General features: G+C 46.3%; 1 protein-coding gene across 2 annotated transcripts in view; it reads right to left on the bottom strand.

The window, feature by feature from the left end:
• The window catches only part of CYFIP2 (cytoplasmic FMR1 interacting protein 2), a 191,463-nt gene that overhangs the window by 61,157 nt on the left and 111,735 nt on the right, over positions 1-18,571 (bottom strand). For both annotated transcript variants that reach the window (XM_069199646.1, XM_069199644.1), the window contains exons 16-22: positions 16,627-16,780; positions 16,383-16,539; positions 15,957-16,053; positions 14,293-14,369; positions 10,359-10,467; positions 10,073-10,192; positions 8,260-8,459 (exon numbers count right to left, since the gene is read on the bottom strand). In XM_069199646.1, the coding sequence (XP_069055747.1) occupies positions 8,260-8,459; positions 10,073-10,192; positions 10,359-10,467; positions 14,293-14,369; positions 15,957-16,053; positions 16,383-16,539; positions 16,627-16,780 (914 nt within the window). The remainder of the gene's footprint in view (positions 1-8,259; positions 8,460-10,072; positions 10,193-10,358; positions 10,468-14,292; positions 14,370-15,956; positions 16,054-16,382; positions 16,540-16,626; positions 16,781-18,571) is intronic.

Below are 18,571 nucleotides of genomic sequence, written 5' to 3'. Positions count from 1 at the left end.
CCTGAATAATAAGAAGCTGTGATTCCCCACCCCACACTCACCGTATCCAAATCATACTACCGATCTACAACTCCCCCAAAACACAATTCATAACCCACTAACACTCACAAACCACTCTCCAACTAACCCCAATTTACCTTCCTCACACACGCTCATCTGTAATCACTATGTCCATGGTAGGCATCTTAAACAGATTACCTCACTAAAACACTCCAACCTTGACATACTCATAATCACCGAAATATGGCTCACACTTACCTCTGCTATGATATTCAACAAACACTTTGCTAACCATGGAAACACAATATTGGTGATGGCCTGTTGTTACTTATAAGCCAACAGTATATGTTACTGGGGTACCCAGGGCATGTAAGGTAAAATGTCCCACCAGGGCTGTAACACTTATTGTGTCGCCCTGGATGTGAAAATGTGAAAATATGTCTCAGCCACCGCAGATTGGCAAAGTAGTTTAAAACTGCTAACCAGACTTTGCCTTCTAAACTAATGGCAAATTCTAAATCTCCTGTTATCATATATATATATATATAAGTCAACCCGATAGTAGGCCTATCGAATCCTAAGGCAGGGTGCTGTATATTAAAAAGTATTTTAAATGTATTTTAAATGTCCTAACAGTAAAAGCCCCAAATTGTTGTTTTCACTGTTGAAAGGGTAGTAACCCATTGGCGAGTACAGGGTTACATGTTGACAACTCAGCTGTGTTAACTTCTGAATGATGTTACTTCAGGTTATCAAAATAATTGTTGCATTAAACCTGAATTGATGCCCAAGTTGACTTTAGTGTAACTTTTAAGTAAAAGCAATTTTTAGAAATTTGCCTCCCTGGTATCCAAGTTTTCCAGTGGACCATGATACTGAACCCTGACACCCAAAATTTGCACCGGAGTCTGCTGGACCTGTGAGAGTCATCAGAGTGTGATTTGGTCACCCAAGATGTACATTAGCCTTCACCAAAGGGAACTGCTAGTTTCGCTGTTATCGAAGACTAGTAGTCCAGTGACAATTAGAATTTTGCTGAACCAAAGAGGACTTGAGGGACAACAACCCCTGAGGTCAAAGTCACCCCACAAAGACCGTAGACCAAGGTGTAATCCCCCCCCCCATCGACTGCAGAGCATTCTTAGCATCTTACAGCATCCTCAGCATCATGCATCCCTTACGTCAGGACCACTCCATTGACGTCTACTGCAATTGACCCACAGAGCTTGGAACTGGACTTGGGAATTCTTTGATGACAAGGTAACTCCCCTCATCCCCCGCTGTAATTGGTCACCAAAACCAGGCAGAAGTAGACAAACACAACTTTATAATAGTTTTACAAAGTCTCCAAACTTTCTGCTTACCAATGTTGGAATTTTGTGCACAAAGCACTGATTTATGGTTTACTTAAAAGGAAAATGTTACTTACCAAGTAAGCATCTGTTTGTGGCATGCAGTGCTGTAGATTCACATGCTTTTCCTGCTCCTGCCACCTAAGTTTGGGTTCAGCGAGTTGCAAGTTCTTTTTCTTCGAAGAAGCATTTTCGGGATCAAGTGACTCCTCCTTCTCTGTGATACTGCGCCTGGGCATCGAGTCCTTTGATAGATTGTTTTCCCGCAGGCAGATTAGAAAAGGAGTGTAGATGAAGTATACAGAAAAGAGTTGTCCATGCAAATGTATCTACATTTGTACAACTATATACAAATATATAGCAACTGAAATGGTCACAGGTGTCCGGAGAGGAGAGGGGTGCATGTGAATCTACAGCACTTTATGCCACAAACAGATGCTTACTGGGTAAGTAACATTTTACGTTCAATGGCATGTATGGCTGTAGGTACACCTGCTCTGCATAGACTGTAAAGCAGTCCCTCCATGAAAGCGGTGGCTAGCCTGTGGGAGTTGCAGTTGATTGGAAAAGTGTTCTCAGTACTTCTTGGCTACACTAGCTTGCTGACGTGCAAATATATCTACACAATAATGTTTTGTAAATGTATGTGGTGTAGACCATGTAGCTGCTTTACAAATGTCAGCTATGGGTATCTTTCCAAGGAAAGCAATAGTGGCTCCCTTCTTCCTGGTAGAGTGTGCTCTGGGAGTGAAAGGAAGTTCTTGTTTTGCTTTAACATAAAAAGTCTGAATACATTTAACTACCCATCTAGCTTTGCTGCTTTCAGATATTGGATTGCCTTTGTGTGGTGATGAAAAAATTATAAACAGCTGTTTAGTTTTTCTGAACTCTTTTGTTCTATTAATGGAGAACAGTAATGCACGCTTAACGTCCAGAGTGTGAAGAGCTCTTTCAGCAACTGAGTCAGGCTGCAGAAAGAAGACTGGTAACTCAATGGATTGATTAATATGGAAGTGAGAGACTACCTTGGGAAGGAACTATGGATTGGTACAAAGAAGCAGTTTGTCTTTATGAATCTGAAAGAATGGTTCTACCAAGGTTAGTGCCTGGAGCTCACTAACATGCCTGAGAGATGTGATAGCAACCAAAAAGGCGACTTTCCAGGAGAGGTACTGAAGAGGACATGAGTGAAATAGCTTGAATTGAGGACTCATAAGCTTAGTGAGGACAATATTGAGGTTCCATGAGGGTGCAGGGTGCATTCTTGGTGAAGTCACCTGTTTAAGACCTTCCTTGAATGCTTTAATCACCAGAATCCTAAAGAGGGATTTGTGGTGTCTGTTTTGTAAGTATGCAGCTATAGTTGCGCGATGTAAGCGAATGGAAGTATAAGCTAAATTAACTTTTTGTAAATGAAGCAAGTAACAGATAATGGGGGTCATTACGACGTCGGGTACTGCCGTGCTGAAGACCGCCAGTGGGGGCGGTCTTCCGCGCCGCGTATTATGACCGCTGGCAGGCCGGTGTCCCTTTTCGTATGGAAAGCCGCCAGCAGCCATACTGGCGGACGACGGGAAAGTGGAGGTTACTCAACAGAACACCGCCACGTCAACAGAACACCGCCCACTGAATCACGTCCCATGATTCGGTGTGGCGGTGTTCTGGTGACGGTGTTCCCGTCCCCTCCCGGAGGATCAACGGACAAGGTAAGTTGATCGTCCATTAGGGAAGGGGGTGGGGGGGTGTTGTGTGTTGTGTGCGTGCATGGGGGTGTGCGTGTGAGAGTGTAGAGGGGGTGAGTGAGTGAGTGTATGCGTGCAGGGGGTGTTGTGTGTATGGGAAATGTGTGTGGGTCGAACGGTGTGCATGTCTGTTTGTATGTGTGCGGGTATGTGTTGTTGGGGTGTATGTGTGCGTGTAGGGGTGTGTATATGTGCATGTTGGGGGTGTGTGCATGTAGGGGTGTGTATATGTGCATGTTCGGGGTCGGAGTGGGGAGGGGGGTTGTGCCACCTTTGGGGGATGGCAGGGGGGTGGGAGGTGTGGGGGGAGGATTCGTGGGGGGCAGCGGGGGTGGGGGAGACCCCTATCAGTGCCAGGGAAGGAATTCCCTGGCACTGATAGTGCCTACCGCCATGGATCTCATGGCGGTTCCCAACCACCTGAGATCCATGGCAGTATGCAGGGTCCTGATACCGTCGGCAGTCTAGTGACGACCGCCGGGCTGGAGACCGCAATTTCCAGCCCAGCGGTCTGCACCGCCATGTCGGTCGGAATGGTGAAGTGGCAGATGACCGCCGCGGTCATAATGAAATTTTGTTTTCGCCCGTCTCTTTGCGGTCTTACCGGCGCTTTACCACCGACCGCCAGGGTTGTAATGACCACCAATGTCTTGGACAGTAGCTGTGATGGGATGAAAATGTTTGGGTTGACAGTAGTAAACAAAACATTTCCACTTTGCAGCATAACATGCTCTAGTAGTGGGTTTATGGGCTTCCCTTGTCCATGCACGCTGCAGGCAGATTTAGGTAAACAGACTCCATGACTTCAGAAGCCATATCCCAAGGTTGAGCGATTTGGGGTCTGGTTGTCTGACCCGACCTTAGTTTTGAGTGAGAAGGTCCAGTCTATTGGGAAATTTCACATGGGGGACTTCTGAGTGATCCAGTAGTGTGGCGAACCAGGGCTGGCGTGCCCACGATGGAGCTACAAGGATCATCTTGAGAGATGTTTGCCTGATCAGCTGAAGTAGAAATAGAATTAGAGGGAGAGAGCAAAAGCATAGGCAAACTTTCCTGACCAGTTCATCCATAGAACATTGCCTTTGGATTGAGGGTGTGGGTACCTGGAGGCGAAGTTTAGGAATTTTGTGTTTTCTGCTGTGGTGAAAATATCTATACGTGGTGTTCCCCATTTTCGAAAGTAACTTTTAAGGACTGGGTGGAGGTCTGCAAAGTTGTTGTCTGTTCCCAGGGGATACTCCACTACTATACGAACGCAATGGGGGAGAACCCATTTCCATATTGTCTGAGAGAGTTGTGACAGTTGGAGTGACCTTGCCCCCGTTTCTGAAGGTAATAGATTGCTGTCATATTGTCTGTGTGCACTAGGGCAACTTTGTGAGAGAGGTGATGAATAAATGCTTTCAGGGCTAGAAATACCGCCTGAAGCTCCAGGAAGTTCATGTGCAGTGATTGGTGATGAGAATCCCAATGGCCCTGGACTGACAGGTTCTGAAGGTGAGCGCCGGAGCCTGTGTGTGATGCACCTATTGTGAGAGTGATCTGAGGCACACGGTCCAGAAAAGGCCACCCCTTTACGAGATTGATGGTGTTCCTCCATTGTGGAGAGTGATGAGTATGGTGGTCTAACAACACTAGATATACCCCCTGACTCCCTGACTGAGTACACTGATGCGAAAGACATCGTTGAAGAGGACGCATGTGGAGTGTGGCATGGGGAACAATTGTAATGCATGAGGCCATCATCCTTAACAGGTGCAATATGATCCTGATGGCGTATGAACAATTCTCTCGAAACTGAGGAAGGAGAGACTGAAAGTTGCGAAAACGTTCTGGAATGGGGTTTGCATCCCTAATTCTGCATTGAGTATAGCTCCAAGACATGTCTGTATCTGGAGAGGTTGAAGGTGGGATTTGAGGAACTTGAGTGTAAAACCTAGGTTGTGCAAGAGGTTCCCTCTCATCTGAGTATGGTGTTGGCATCATGACAATGTGCTGGCTTTGATGAGCCAGTCGTCTACATAAGGGAATATGTGTACATTTTGTCTCTTGAGGTACGCTGCTATTACTGCTAAGCACTTTGTGAAAACCCTGCGAACTGTAGTGACTCCGAAGGGTAGAACCTTGAATTGATAGTGTTTTCCTGCAATCTGAGGTATTTGCAGTGTGTAGGGGGAATACAGGCGGGTGCAGACTTCTATTTTTCTGAACTCTAGGGGTGATAAATCTAGACGGAACTGGTTCCTTGAATATGTTGTTAGCATGACAAAGCATGCCAGGGAGCATGGGGAGGAATTGAAGATCCCTATGTGTTGATATTAGGGTGTCAAATATTAAGGGGGTCATTCTGACCCCGGCGGTCTAAGACCGCCGGGGCCAGGGTCGGCGGGAGCACCGCCGACAGTGCCCCGCAGGGCATTCTGACCGCGGCGGTTCGGCCGCGGTCAGAAGAGGCAAACCGGCAGTCTCCCGACGGTTTACCGCTGCCCTTAGAATCCCCCATGGTGGCGCAGCTTGCTGCGCCGCCATGGGGGATTCTGACACCCCCTACCGCCATCCTGTTCCTGGCGGTTCGCCCGCCAGGAACAGGATGGCAGTAGGGGGTGCCGCGGGGCCCCTGGGGGCCCCTGCCGTGCCCATGCCAATGGCATGGGCACGGCAGGGGCCCCCGTAAGAGGGCCCCGCAAAGTATTTCAGTGTCTGCTAAGCAGACACTGAAATACGCGACGGGTGCAACTGCACCCGTCGCACCCCTGCAACTCCGCCGGCTCAATTCTGAGCCGGCGTCCTCGTTGCAGGGGCATTTCCTCTGGGCCGACGGGCGCTCTTTTGGAGAGCGCCCGCCGGCCCAGAGGAAATGTCTAAATGGCCGCCGCGGTCTTTTGACCGCGGTGCGGTCATTCAGCGGCGGTACCTTGGCGGACGGCCTCCGCCGTCCGCCAGGGTCATAATCAGGCCCTAAGTCTTGTTCAGTGGGGTCCCTATGAAGGTCAACATTATGAAAGGCGGCTGCTCTAGCAATCACCTGCTAGTAGGATGTAGTATCCTTTGGCAGTGAAGGTCTTTTGGGGTATTGATCAGGATCCATAAAGATCATAGGATCCAGGTCATGTGTATCCCAAGGATCGGGGTCCTGGTGTGTGTCACCTAAGTCTCCCCAGTGAATAATGGTGAACCCTGTGGTGTAATGTCTGCTGCAGTAGGAGAGGTGGGTGAATGAGGAGGGGTTGAAGGTGAAGGAGAGGTAGGTGGAGGATGTACTGAAGAAGGAGGAGGAGGAAGAGGAAAAGGCATGTGAATGGAGGTAGCTATTTCCTTCTTTGGAGGTGGTGATATGTCCAGAGCCTCCTGGAAAGATAATTTTCTCTTGGATGCAACAGGGGGGAGGCAATGATGTGACCTGTACCCTCTTGGGTTTGTAGGTGATGCTGAAAAGTGTCCATAACCTGTAAATTGGGTTCAACTGGAGATTAGTGGCAAAGATTGACTAGAGCCTTTCGATGTTGAAGAAGTTGAATCCCTTGTTTTCAGCACTGAAGTTTTCAGTTGGTGCCTTTTGTCAGTACTAAGCTGAGGTGGTGGTTGTTCGGCTCAGTGCCAAAGTGGTTGTTGCTGAGGTTCAAGGTGGAAGGAGACCGCTGTCTCGAACCGAAGATGTAGCGGTCGATGCCAACGCCAAAGACATTGACTTTGTCTTGGGGATTTTCGGTGCTGAAGCCGTCAAGCGGGGCATCCGAGCCAGTTTTTCAGATCCAACCATGGCCCCACGGCAGTCCGGAGACCTCTGTAAAGGGTCTCTTGGAAGTCTCAGCACAACTTGTGAGTCATAGTACTCACAGGTTGTGCTGGCGTGACTTCTTGACTTTCAGTGTCCCACTGGACATCGGAGTCCGAGTCCTATATCGAGAAGGCCTTCTCTTGCGCCAGCTCCTCCTGGGCGTGCTCCTCCCTGAAGATGTCTGGAGTGTCTTCCGGAGACTTGTGCGCCATCTGTAGTCATCGAGCCCTCCAGTCCTGAAGCATCTTTTTCGACCGGAAGGATCTAGAGATGTCGAAGATGGCTTCTTGATGGTCGGGGGAGAGGCACAGGTTATACACCATATGTTAGTCGTGTGCGTGAATATAGAGTGGCACCGAGGACAGAATCCAAATGGTGTCAATTCAGTCAGCATGGTATGCTGGTCAGTGCCACACGGTGAAGTAGGCCTGAATGACTGAAGATGCCCCAAAGCATGGTCTATCGGTTCTCAGACTGACGGAGTGAGACAAACACAATAGTAAGAAATCGCAATCGAAAACAATACGGTCGATTTTAGGAAAGATGTAAGAAAGGTTTCAAAACTGGAGCAAAGGGAGAACGGAGCGAAGAGACAAATGTCCAAACCTGACGGCGGAGAGAAAACAATCTAAAAAAGGACTCAATGCCCATGCGCAGTGCAGTATCACCGAGAAGGAGGAGTCACTCGATCCTGTGACTCAAAAATGCTTCTTCGAAGAAAAACAGCTTGCAACACGCTGAACTCAACACTAGATGACAGGAGCATGCAGAGCATCTGTATCTACAGCCACACATGCCATTGAGCATCTATATTTCCAGAATGATCCGGTGGATTGTGTCAGTGTTGGTGTCTAAAACTTCATACAAATAAGATCTATTTTTGTGAATTGGTGTCGAATTTGTTTAGTGTTGTGTGATTTTCTTATTTCCTTATTGTGGTACTTCTAAATGCTTTACACATGTTCCTTTCTTTAAGCCTTGATGCTTGAAGCCACAGGGTTGAGTGAAAGGTTTTCAAACAAGCCTGAGTGGACCTAAGAAGGTTATTTCAGGGTACTACACGGTGAAGGCTCACAACCACACCATATAATACACCACATTTTCTCACACTCATCATCACCATGGGCACTGCAGAGTTTGTCTTTGTAGCCCTCCTGAAACATCTGCGTCATCTGCGTCTTGTGGCACTATTAAGTGAGTGACTGCTCTATGCCTGATTTCCACCAGTAGTCCTGTGTTTGGAGAACTAATCTCAGTAACAGGACTGAGGGCCTGTTTGGGGTACCACTGGCCTACACAGGAAGTCTTGAGCTTCGCTGGGGTCATGGGTCAGTGTTGAGTGGGTGTCTGCAGCACTGCTAGTCTTGGTGGGCAGCTCTACACCCACCTGTTGGTTGAGCCATTGTAGCAGTAGTTCGGCAGAAAGTCGAAGTTGAGCTCCCAGAAGACATGCAGGGTGTTGCGCCCATAGGGAGCAGAGACATTATGATTGGCTTCTCGGAACATGGCATCAAAGCTGTCCAAAGTGAGGTGTTTACAAAGAAGGCGGTGCGTCAGACGATTGATCTCCAGCAGCCACTCCAACTCCTGTGCATGAGTGAGAACCAATGCCATGTAAATCATGATAAACGTTTGACACTTTCAGCACCACATATAGAACTATTCCATCAACTACCCACAGACCTGCTTCCCACTACAGAGTCAAAAATCACCCACACCTTATATCCATATGGGTCTGTCCTCAATCAAGACACTGTGTCACCAATCTGTCCCAATTAGCTACGATACCAACAATAACTATCATCACTGAATAACATAACCACCGCTGAAAATGCAAACTGTGTTACAGGGCCAGATCTTACAAATGGAAATTTACAACTGTAGATCTCCTTGAACTGATTCAAGTTACTGAGGTTTGTATATACTGCACATTTTGCAATTAGTTGGCCTCTTAGCACTGTTCTATGCGGAGCCCATAAATGACTGTGGGTTTCCCAAATGGGTCTTCCAAGTGAGTGTCACAAAAAAACCTGGCCTTGTTGAGTAAGAGTGGTTTGGAGTGGGTGTTGTGTTTTACCTGTGGTTGAAGTCCATGGTGAGGCACGTGTCTTGCTGTGCTCATCGTAATATGAAGAGTGCCGTGATTGGTGTTTGTTGTGTTCCGGAGATCAAAGCTGTTCTATATTTTGTTCTGTGATGTTATACAGAAAACAGTCACCAGTTTTTTGTCCACTTAGTGCTTTTTGATGCAGAGGCATCTGGTTGTGAGTTTGCACACAAAAGGACTTCTGTGTGGGACGTATGATGGCTGAACCCGAATGAGTATGTGTGATTTAGGCAGGTTCACTGTGGGGGGATCAGATCTTTAGACCCTGAACCGAATATGTTTCAACTGTGGTCATGTCTTTTGGTTTGGAAATCCAAGTGGGTGCCCAATAAAAAGTTTGTCAGCTCTCTGTTAAGATATTGCGAGTGTGAATTAGACTAGTCATGCAGCTGTATTTTTTAATAAACTGATTTGCCTTTGTGTGTTAGGTATGTGAGCTTATGTCAGTGAGGACAATGCTGATCCTCAGGGACTTATCTGCTCCCGAAAGGTGGAGAAGATGCTTCTTCATAATTAATCTGGTGGTATAGAATTGATCCCACTGTTTTTTGAGGTGCGACCAGCCAATATAGCCATGACTAAGTGCCCTTAAAGTAGCCACCCACAAGACTTGTTGACCAGGTGGGGTACAGTGTTTGCAAATTAGTTTCAGCCTCATGATTAATTGGAGAGGTGGTTTGGTGCTTAAGGTGTCATATCCTGAGCATGTCTTGGATTGTGTTGTAAGGAGTAGTGTGAGCTGGTGTAGGAGTGTTTGGTGTTGTGCTGTGGTGGTAGGTGATATGAAATGGTGAGGGGTTGTTGTAGGGAGTAGTCCGGGGAGGCCTGTGGGTTAAGCTAGTGAGATGAGTGGTATTTGGTAGGGTGAATAGGGGGTGGTGTTCTGGTGTGATATTGTATTATGGATAGAATCACACCACCAAGAGGAACGTACCAGGTCTGACAGCTAATTCACTGAACCTTTTCAAGAACTATGCAATGTACTGGGCTAGCTGCTCCATCAAAGGGCCACGGTTAAAAAGCTAGTGAGACAGATATATGATCATGTTTCCTTGTGTTCATATGCCCAAGTGATATTCCCTGGCATTCATACCACAATAGATGTCAGATCTTCACTCTCAAAGCGGCTGATGGCCTGGTCCAGAGACTTGTACATGGCAGCAGAGATTCTCTGGGTGATGAGTCGGTTCAGGTCAATCGATCTACCCAGCAACTGTAGAAATGAATGTCAAGAAACAGACCAAAAGAAATTAAGGAAGACAGGTACAGCCGAAAGAGGGGACGATAGAAAGAAAGAAGGCAAAGTGAATGCGCAGAGACAGTGTGAAAGGTTAACACAAAGGCATGTTCAGTACCCTTGGGATGCTATCCTGCCATACCTGAACATGTCGCTGCTTCAGTAATGTCTCATAACGGTTGGATGGTGGGTAGGGGATGATCACTCCATAGTTTTTACACTCTGCTCGGAACCGTTTGTCCAGCAGGACACTGTGGTAAAAGGAGTGAGACAATCAACACCAGGATCCAGGCAAAGTCAGAGGGTCTTAATATACAGCTCATTCTTTTGAACACTCAGGCATGAACCACTAGGCCAAGGCTATCACACACTGCATTTCAATATAAGGCCTAGTGCCTTATTGCACACAGCCATTGTTACTATCATCCCCAGGGCTTAACATGTACAGCTTTCACCATCACCCCACAGTCTTTTTTTTAAAACAAAATTTTATTGTTTTTCAACCTTAGCATGTTCAGCAGACATTGTATAGATTAAGTACTTAACAGAAATGTAAACAAACGGTCCAATTCTCAAATGTTTAGGTGTGTCTGAGCATTCTTAAATTCTTGAACATTGGTGAAGTCCAACTAGACCCCTCCCTATCCCCCTCAACCCACTTCTGTCATCAATTATATGAGTAAAGCCATATGGATCGCAAGTATCAGTGAGCCTCTCGGGGTACATCTCCTAGAAGGTAGGGCCGACGTATGTAGTCCGCCCAAGAACAATACCACCCTTTATGATTCATATGTGGGGAAGGTAAGGATAAAAATCTCTTGGGTCAGAATTTGTCTAAACCTCAAGCTTTTTACTCTCTCTCTCTGGTCACAGCATCATTTTAGGGACGCTGCTAGCCTCAGTGCTGTTATTCTTGTGTCTCATTCTGTGCCCTAAACGCTTCCACTAGTGTGTCCCACTGTAGGGATATTGGTTTTCTTCTCATCTCTCTGTATTCTTCTTTCCTGAGTGCCAAACTTTCAGCCTGGCCCCAGCACAATACTTCTTCCCTCCACGAGGGAAAGGATGGGGCACGGGAGACTTCCAGCGCCTCATCAGCTGCTGTTTCGCCAAGAGCATAGCCAGGTCCATAATGCGTGGAGTTACCTTAGAGACTCCTGTTTTAGGGTGTAGCCCCAGGAGGAAATAAATGGGCTGTCTCCTCCGTGACCTCTATCAGAGTGGCTCCTATTGTGGCCCAGTACCGTGAGAGGGACGGACAAGTCCAGATCATATGAAGAAGGTCGGCGTCAATGGTATGACACCGAGGATATTGTGCTGTTGTCGTGTGATATCTCATATTGAGCCTCTGCGGAGTGAGGTATGCTAGTTGAAAAAGGTAAAATTGTATCAGTTTGAATCCAGTGTTGTGGGATACTTTTTTAGCATATTGTAATAGGAAGGTCCACTCTTCAGCAGTAATGTCTTAACCTATATCAGTTGCCCACTTAGTTTTTAGCGTATCCAAAGACGTGTGGAGATATGCTTGGATCCCTCAGTATAGCCATCTAATAAGATGCCTTCTGTGTTCCATTGTATGAAGAGCCTGAAGGGCTTCTTGTGTTACTGGTTCAGTGCCCTGTGGTGCCCAATGATTGCGTACATAGGTCAGTATTTTAGCATGGATTAAAAAGAGAGTTTCAGACAAAACATGTACTTGCACAAAATCTGAGTGCGTCATTAACATGCCATCTTCAAACAATCCCCTAGTGTAAGTGGTTCCTGCTGTTTCGATACTCTGAGCATAGCCACTGTGATAGTCCCTGAGGTGGTAGGGTGCCCGCACTGTGGTATGTTGGGTGCGTAGTGGGTTGATGAGGCTCTGTAACGTGTAGGAAGTTTCCAGTAAGCCAACGCCATACATATTTGCAAGGTAGCCTTGAGGGGTAATTTTGGGGACCCAGGATAAAGCAATCGATGAATGAAGCCTTTTTTTCCACCTCGCTACTGTACAATTTATCTCATCCAAATTATGGCTGGGTAGCCGGTACGACAGTCATTGGAGTTGGCACACTATACAGTAGGCTTTGGAGTCTGGAGCTCCCAGGCCGCCCATGTATGGGGGTAACTGTATTTTCATTAGGCCGACGTGACAGCAACCCTTCCTTCATATTAAATCAACCAGTAAGGAGTTCAATGCTCGAAATATACCAGGTGGAACCATTAGCGGCAGGTTCGCAAAATGGTATACGACACAAGGCAGCAGTACCATTTTTGCCAGTGCTACCCTCCCTGCCACCGAAAGAGGAAGAGGGATCCAGAAATCGACTTGGGACCGGAGCGATGTAATGGTCCGGTTTAAATTACCTTTTAGCAAATTTGCTTGGTCCCGGTATATATATGAATTCCAAGATAACAGAAGGATACAGGTGCTACTGCAATGGTCATGGGTCCAAATCGGATCGAAGGTTCCGAATAGTTGCCCTTGAAGGTGTATGCATAGGATTTATCGGGATGAATTTGAAGCCCTGATAGAAGTGCAAATCGAGAAAAAATATGCGCTGCTCTCTCTGTGCCCTACCGCAAATCCCTATAATAGAGTATCATATCATCTGCATATAAGGAGCAAGCGTGGGTAGTGGGATTAAGCACAATTCCCCAATCACTCTCGCTGTTGCGAAGGTGTTGTGCCAGGGGTTCCCATCCCAATACAAATAAAAAGGGGGGCAGAGGACAACCCTGCCTAGTTCCACAACATATAAGGTAAGAGGTGGAGATATGAGCACCGGTCTTGGCCCTAGCAGTTGGAGCCATGTATAAGAGCTTCACCCACTGAATAAAAGCTGGGGGTGTGCCATAGGCCTCCAGTGAGGCCAACATATAGTTCCAGCTGAAAGTATCGAATGGTTGTTGCATATCTAAAGAAATGCAGCCAGCATGTAGATATTAGTGTTTCGTCTCATCTATCAACTGTCATAGATGGCAGATATTCATCTATGTACCGTTGCGTGGAACAAATCCACATTGGTCCATGTGTACTAGCCTCGCTAGAAGTGGGAGGAGTCTGCGCGCTAACACTTTACAAAGGAGCTTATATTCTGTATTTAATATAGACAGGGGTCTATAAGAAGACATCTGTGTAGGAGATCTATCCGGTTTAAGAAGCAAAGTCACTACTGCTTCTTGAGTTGTGACCGGAAGCATTCCTTCTTCGAGAGACCTATTGGCGTATGTGGCATAAAATTCCACCGGCAGTCCATCTTATTACGGGCCATCTCCTTCAGTGCCTCGCGGATCTCAGTGATCACGATTGGAGCTCGCAGGCCTCTCTCTCTACTGCTGTCACCAGCGGAAGCGGATGTTGGTGCAGAAACATGTGTATGGTGTTGTGGTCTACAGGCATAGGCACGGCATAGAGGTCAGTATAGTGTTCACAGAAGGCGTTGTTGAATCTAGTCTGATTATTTACTATTCCCAGCAGTGGAGATTGTATCGTTAATATAGGTGTGGGAGATTGCTGTGGACTGATTTGTTTGGCAAGAAGGGTGTGAGGTTTGTCCACATCTGCATGTGCCCTTAGGGTATAGGATCTGTAATCCACAACTCGCAAGCGCTTTAGGAGTTCCACATGGCGTATCCGTGCTGTTTGTAATTGTGCTGCCTTGGTGTCATCTAGGGTGGCCTCTTGTTCCAAGACACCCAGATTATTTTCTAGGTGTGTGAGGTCCTTCAGAATTTCCGCCCGTGCTACCCCCGCATAGAGATGGAGGACCCGCGTATTGCCACCTAGAAAGCCTTCCCCTCGAACAGTGGGGAGGAGGCAGTATCTGTGTTTTCTGAAAAGAATGTGTCTATAGTAGTAGCTAGCGTGTCCCTACACCGCTGGGTCTTTAACACTATAACCCAGTTCATGGTCCACTCTATACTGTCTGGTGCCCTGTCCCTATTCACATAGTCTGGGCTCAGGACAACCCCTTCCCGATCCCCCATAGTGAGAAGGTTCACTAGTCCTGTGGTTCCCCTTACAAAAACAAACTGCACTTTCTCCCCACACTTTACTCATCTCTCTCATACACAAAACGCTAGGATAAACTTACCTGCCAGACATAGCTTTGTAGTAGGCAAAGATCTGATCTGACAACTTGTAAACAAACTGATCGAAGCACAGGTTTACCTATGAGATTAGCAATAAATAAAAATCAGTTGAAACAAGCAATACAACATTCTTTTCTTATGCTTTCCAGAGGGCTTGTAAAGTGCACCAACAAAGGGTCAAGGTCATAAGGTGCCATCAGACACATCTTTGAGCTTAGGAGAACAGTGGAGGAGATGTCACAATATACTGGGGAAAGATGAGAACAAAACTCACATAAAAAAGGGAATGGCACATCTTAGTAAATAAAGGAGGGGAGAATCACAATCCAGGAACCCTACAAAAGATTATGGTTAGATTAACCAAAGCATCGAAAAACTAGAGAAAAGGGCAATCAATAGGAACATACAACAACCTAATTACACATGAGTACTCGAAAGAAGATAAAAAAGCACTACCCTAGAATCCAAGAAATGGCAACGGAAATCCTGCAGTAGAATCAAAGAGAATGTGTAGGACACAGGGCCCTGAAGAAGAGAGAAGTATACAACACTAGTCCCTAGATGATGCTGAAACATACAGCCCACTACTACTAAATTACACACCACAAAACACTAGAAAAGCCATGTGAAACATCTCTAGTCATTAGAGGAGGCAGATGGGTGCAGTCCTTCAAGCTTTAAGAGAAGAGAAAATGACCTACTTGAGGACCTGGAAGGCTAAAGGACCAACCCATGAAATAAAGAAGTGTTAAGAAGACAAATGACAAGGAGAAGTTCAAGGAACACATCCACCAGTAGCTTGGAAAAAGTGATCCACCTCTCTGCAGGATCTAAGGAAGGCCTAAAAACACATCACAGGACCAAAAGAAGGCTAACATATTGAAGGACAGGGAGAAAACTGAAGAACATATTCTAGATCTGCAGAATTCTGTCAACATATTGGAGGACATGAAAAAGGCTAAATGACACATCTGAGCAGCTTGAAAAAGGTGCAAACATATCCCAGGACATAGAGAGGGCTAACACACATCCAGAAGCTAAAGAAGGCAAAAACAAATCAGTAAACATTGAAAAATCTGAAAGACATATCCCTTGGCCTACAGGAACCTAACACATCAGAGGACTTAACGAAGGACACGTCCCAGGGCCCGGGGAAGCCTGATAAACACCTCCAGGTACAGAGAGTTCTACTAAAACATCAGACGGCAAGGAGAATTTTTAAGGACCCAGCCCAGCAGGAATTATTCTGGGAAAAAGTGAGGAACTCACACAAACCTGGGTGAAGGAAAAAATGCAAAACACAAGAATTTGGCTTTGCATTAGGGAGCTAGCCCTGGAGCCAGGTGATCTAGATTGTGGCTGATGTCCAAGATGCTAAATAAGCACATAAAAACACTGGACATGGCTGTATAACACCAACCAGGGGAAAACATAAGGATGCACTCAATCCTAGAGCCAGCAGACAAACTTTCCTTTAAATTCATCAGATTAATTAATCTCTTTCTAAGGCTACATCACCAGACGTTTTCAACTTCTTTCTGTCTTTACTGTGTTCAAGAGTTTCCCATTCTGTCTTCCTCTTGTATCTACCCACTCTTACTCTGAAAACTAAACATCAGATATCTGTGGCTGGAATTTGGATTTTCTGCCATTGTGGCAGACATACCTCTGCCTCAATCTCATCGTAGAGGAATTGTTTCTTGAACTTGGTCAAAGCATAGTAGGCACTGTCATTGTACAGGTCCAAGGGGTACAAAACATACCTTTGAAAAGGAAAACATATTATTGAGAGCCTGTCATACAACAACATTCTGAACTTCATAAAGAATATCCAACCTGAACATCACAGTATTTTACACTTACTATCTATGCTATACCAAATGTCAGGACTACAACAGCAGTGTTGCATCGTGCTGCCCATAACTGCTACATTGATGACATATCCCCAATTACCAGAGAAGTCCCCATCAATAAACCAATAGCTTTGTCATCTTGTTTCAACTCTAAAAGATGCACCAACTATTAAAGAAGCAGGATCTCACTTGAGATCAAAGCCCCCTCATCCACCAGTCCTCAGCCCCGGAGAACATACTCCATCATAGAAGGCTCCTTGGTCTCCAGTATGTGATCGGTCAGAATCCAGGGCATGGACATCTCAATGGGAAACTGAATCCGCCGTCCCATAGTCAGCTCAAGGAAGAATTCTCGAAACCAAAGCTGCGAAAGGTCACAGCACTGCTGCAAGGCCTCTGAAAAGACACATAATAGTCATAGACTTGAAGAAAAACTTATAGAGGGGAACAGCTCTGAGGTAGCAAAAAATGCACCACACTTACCACTGCAGTTCAGCAGGTGTGTGAAGAAGAAGGAGTGCTTGTGGAACTCCTCAATAGCCAGAACGATGGGTCCATCAAGGCTGCTCCTCAGAGTCTTCTTGGAACCACTCTTGTCAGCGATGAGAGATTCCAGCATTGTCCTCACCATGTACAGCTAAAATTAAAAGTAATTGATTGCAATAGATCAGACATTAACCGAACTGTGAGTCAGACACAATCCACAGAGCTCTTCTCTAGTGGTAAGAACAGACGGCTCTAGGCACAATCTTCAGTACTCCAGGGAGTAAAAGCCACAGATTGAGGAGGCAGGCTTGGCACTAAAGGCCTGATTTAGAGTTAGGCAGATGGATTATTTATTACTCTTCGGGGTGATGGAGTACATTTCTCTATCACCATGATGGACACCCAATCCACAAAATTTTCAGTTGTTTGCCAGCCCTCCAGATGAAACTGTACATAGACAGGAAACACAGTCACATCGGTTCCTGTCAATGTATGAAACATTTGATGGAAGGTACCATCAACCATGACGACTGGCTGTCAAATTTCTCATAATTTTGTGTTAGAAAAATAAAAACGTTTTTTTTTTTTTATAAAGATATTTTTATTATTTTGAAGTACAAATAGAAAATACACAACGAACATACACTATAGCAATACCTGAGAAACACCGATTTCAATACTATAGCACTCTTATCATGATGTAACATCTGCCACCTTTGTCTCAATCTTCCTGTGGAGTCCGGGGACCTGTTAAATTTAGGTTTTCAAGGTTTGCGGGATTCCAGAGATTATGGTCCTGTCTTTATGACTTTAGAGTAAGTGACCGTCTCTCCCTGAAACTACTCCAAGGGAGTCGGTATGCTCTCCCCTTTTATGGCCAGTGTTCGGTCACCCCACACACAGAGCAAGGACTTCAGCCATATCTGCCCCATGGACCCTGGGTGACTTTTATTCGGGTGTGTATGGAGCTTCTTGTCGTCATAGTTTAATCAGTCAGTCAACAAACCCACCCATCTCCCCCATATTCTATTATATTTTTCAGGACACCCTCTCGCTTCATACACCAGTTTTTCACAACCTGCACACCAATCCACTCCTCTTCTCCACTTATTAAGGGACGGCGCTTTTACGGCCTTCCATGCCGACATAATGTCCCTTTTTGCAACTAAGCAGGCCACTCCCAGAAACGTACGGCTCGATCTATTTAGCCCTGTCTCGCCCAGTGCCCCCAGTAAAAGTGGTGTTGGGGATACCTCCATCGTAGACTGCATTACCTCGGAAATGTCTTTTATAACCGCCCTCCAGTATGACTCTATAATTGGGCAGGCCCAGACCATGTGGAAGAAATCAGCTCCTGGCTGAGAGCACCGGGGGCATTCGTCTGTGGTTCGAAGATTCGCCCGGTGGAGCCTCTTAGGCGTAAGGTAAGCTGCGTGTAAATAAAGGGACTGTAACAATTGAAACCGTGTGGATATGGCCAGTGTTCGGGGAGCCATTAGAGCCTCTCTCCAATCTAAATCCTCCATGGGACCCACCCATTCCTCCCATTTCCGGCGCAGTTCCCCAAGGGGAGGGGATGTATTAGTGAGGATGGAGCGGTATATTTGGGAGGTTCCCCCTTTATTTAGATGTCCCATCATAATCATAGCCTCAAGCGGGCTATACTCTGGGATGCTGTCTCCTGGTCGTACATGCACCCTTAGAGCATGCCTGAGCTGCAGATATTTGTGAAACTGGGTGTTGTGTAGAGAGTATGTTTTCTGGAGTTCTTCATATGATCGAATGTACGAGTTGCCCCAGATGTCGCCGATCGTAGTTATTCCAATATTGTCCCAATTTCGAAAGCCCTCCAGGGTGGAGACCTCCTTTAGCCATTTCCCCTGCCAAAGAGGCGTCTGGAGAGTTAGGCGGCCCCACCACCCCGTGGCCTTCTGTGCTGTGC

This window comes from Pleurodeles waltl, chromosome 7, assembly GCF_031143425.1.
Source record: "Pleurodeles waltl isolate 20211129_DDA chromosome 7, aPleWal1.hap1.20221129, whole genome shotgun sequence".
NCBI lineage: Eukaryota > Metazoa > Chordata > Amphibia > Caudata > Salamandridae > Pleurodeles > Pleurodeles waltl.
The sequence above is the reverse complement of the archived record's forward strand: the minus strand, read 5'-3'. Positions and strand labels throughout refer to the sequence as shown.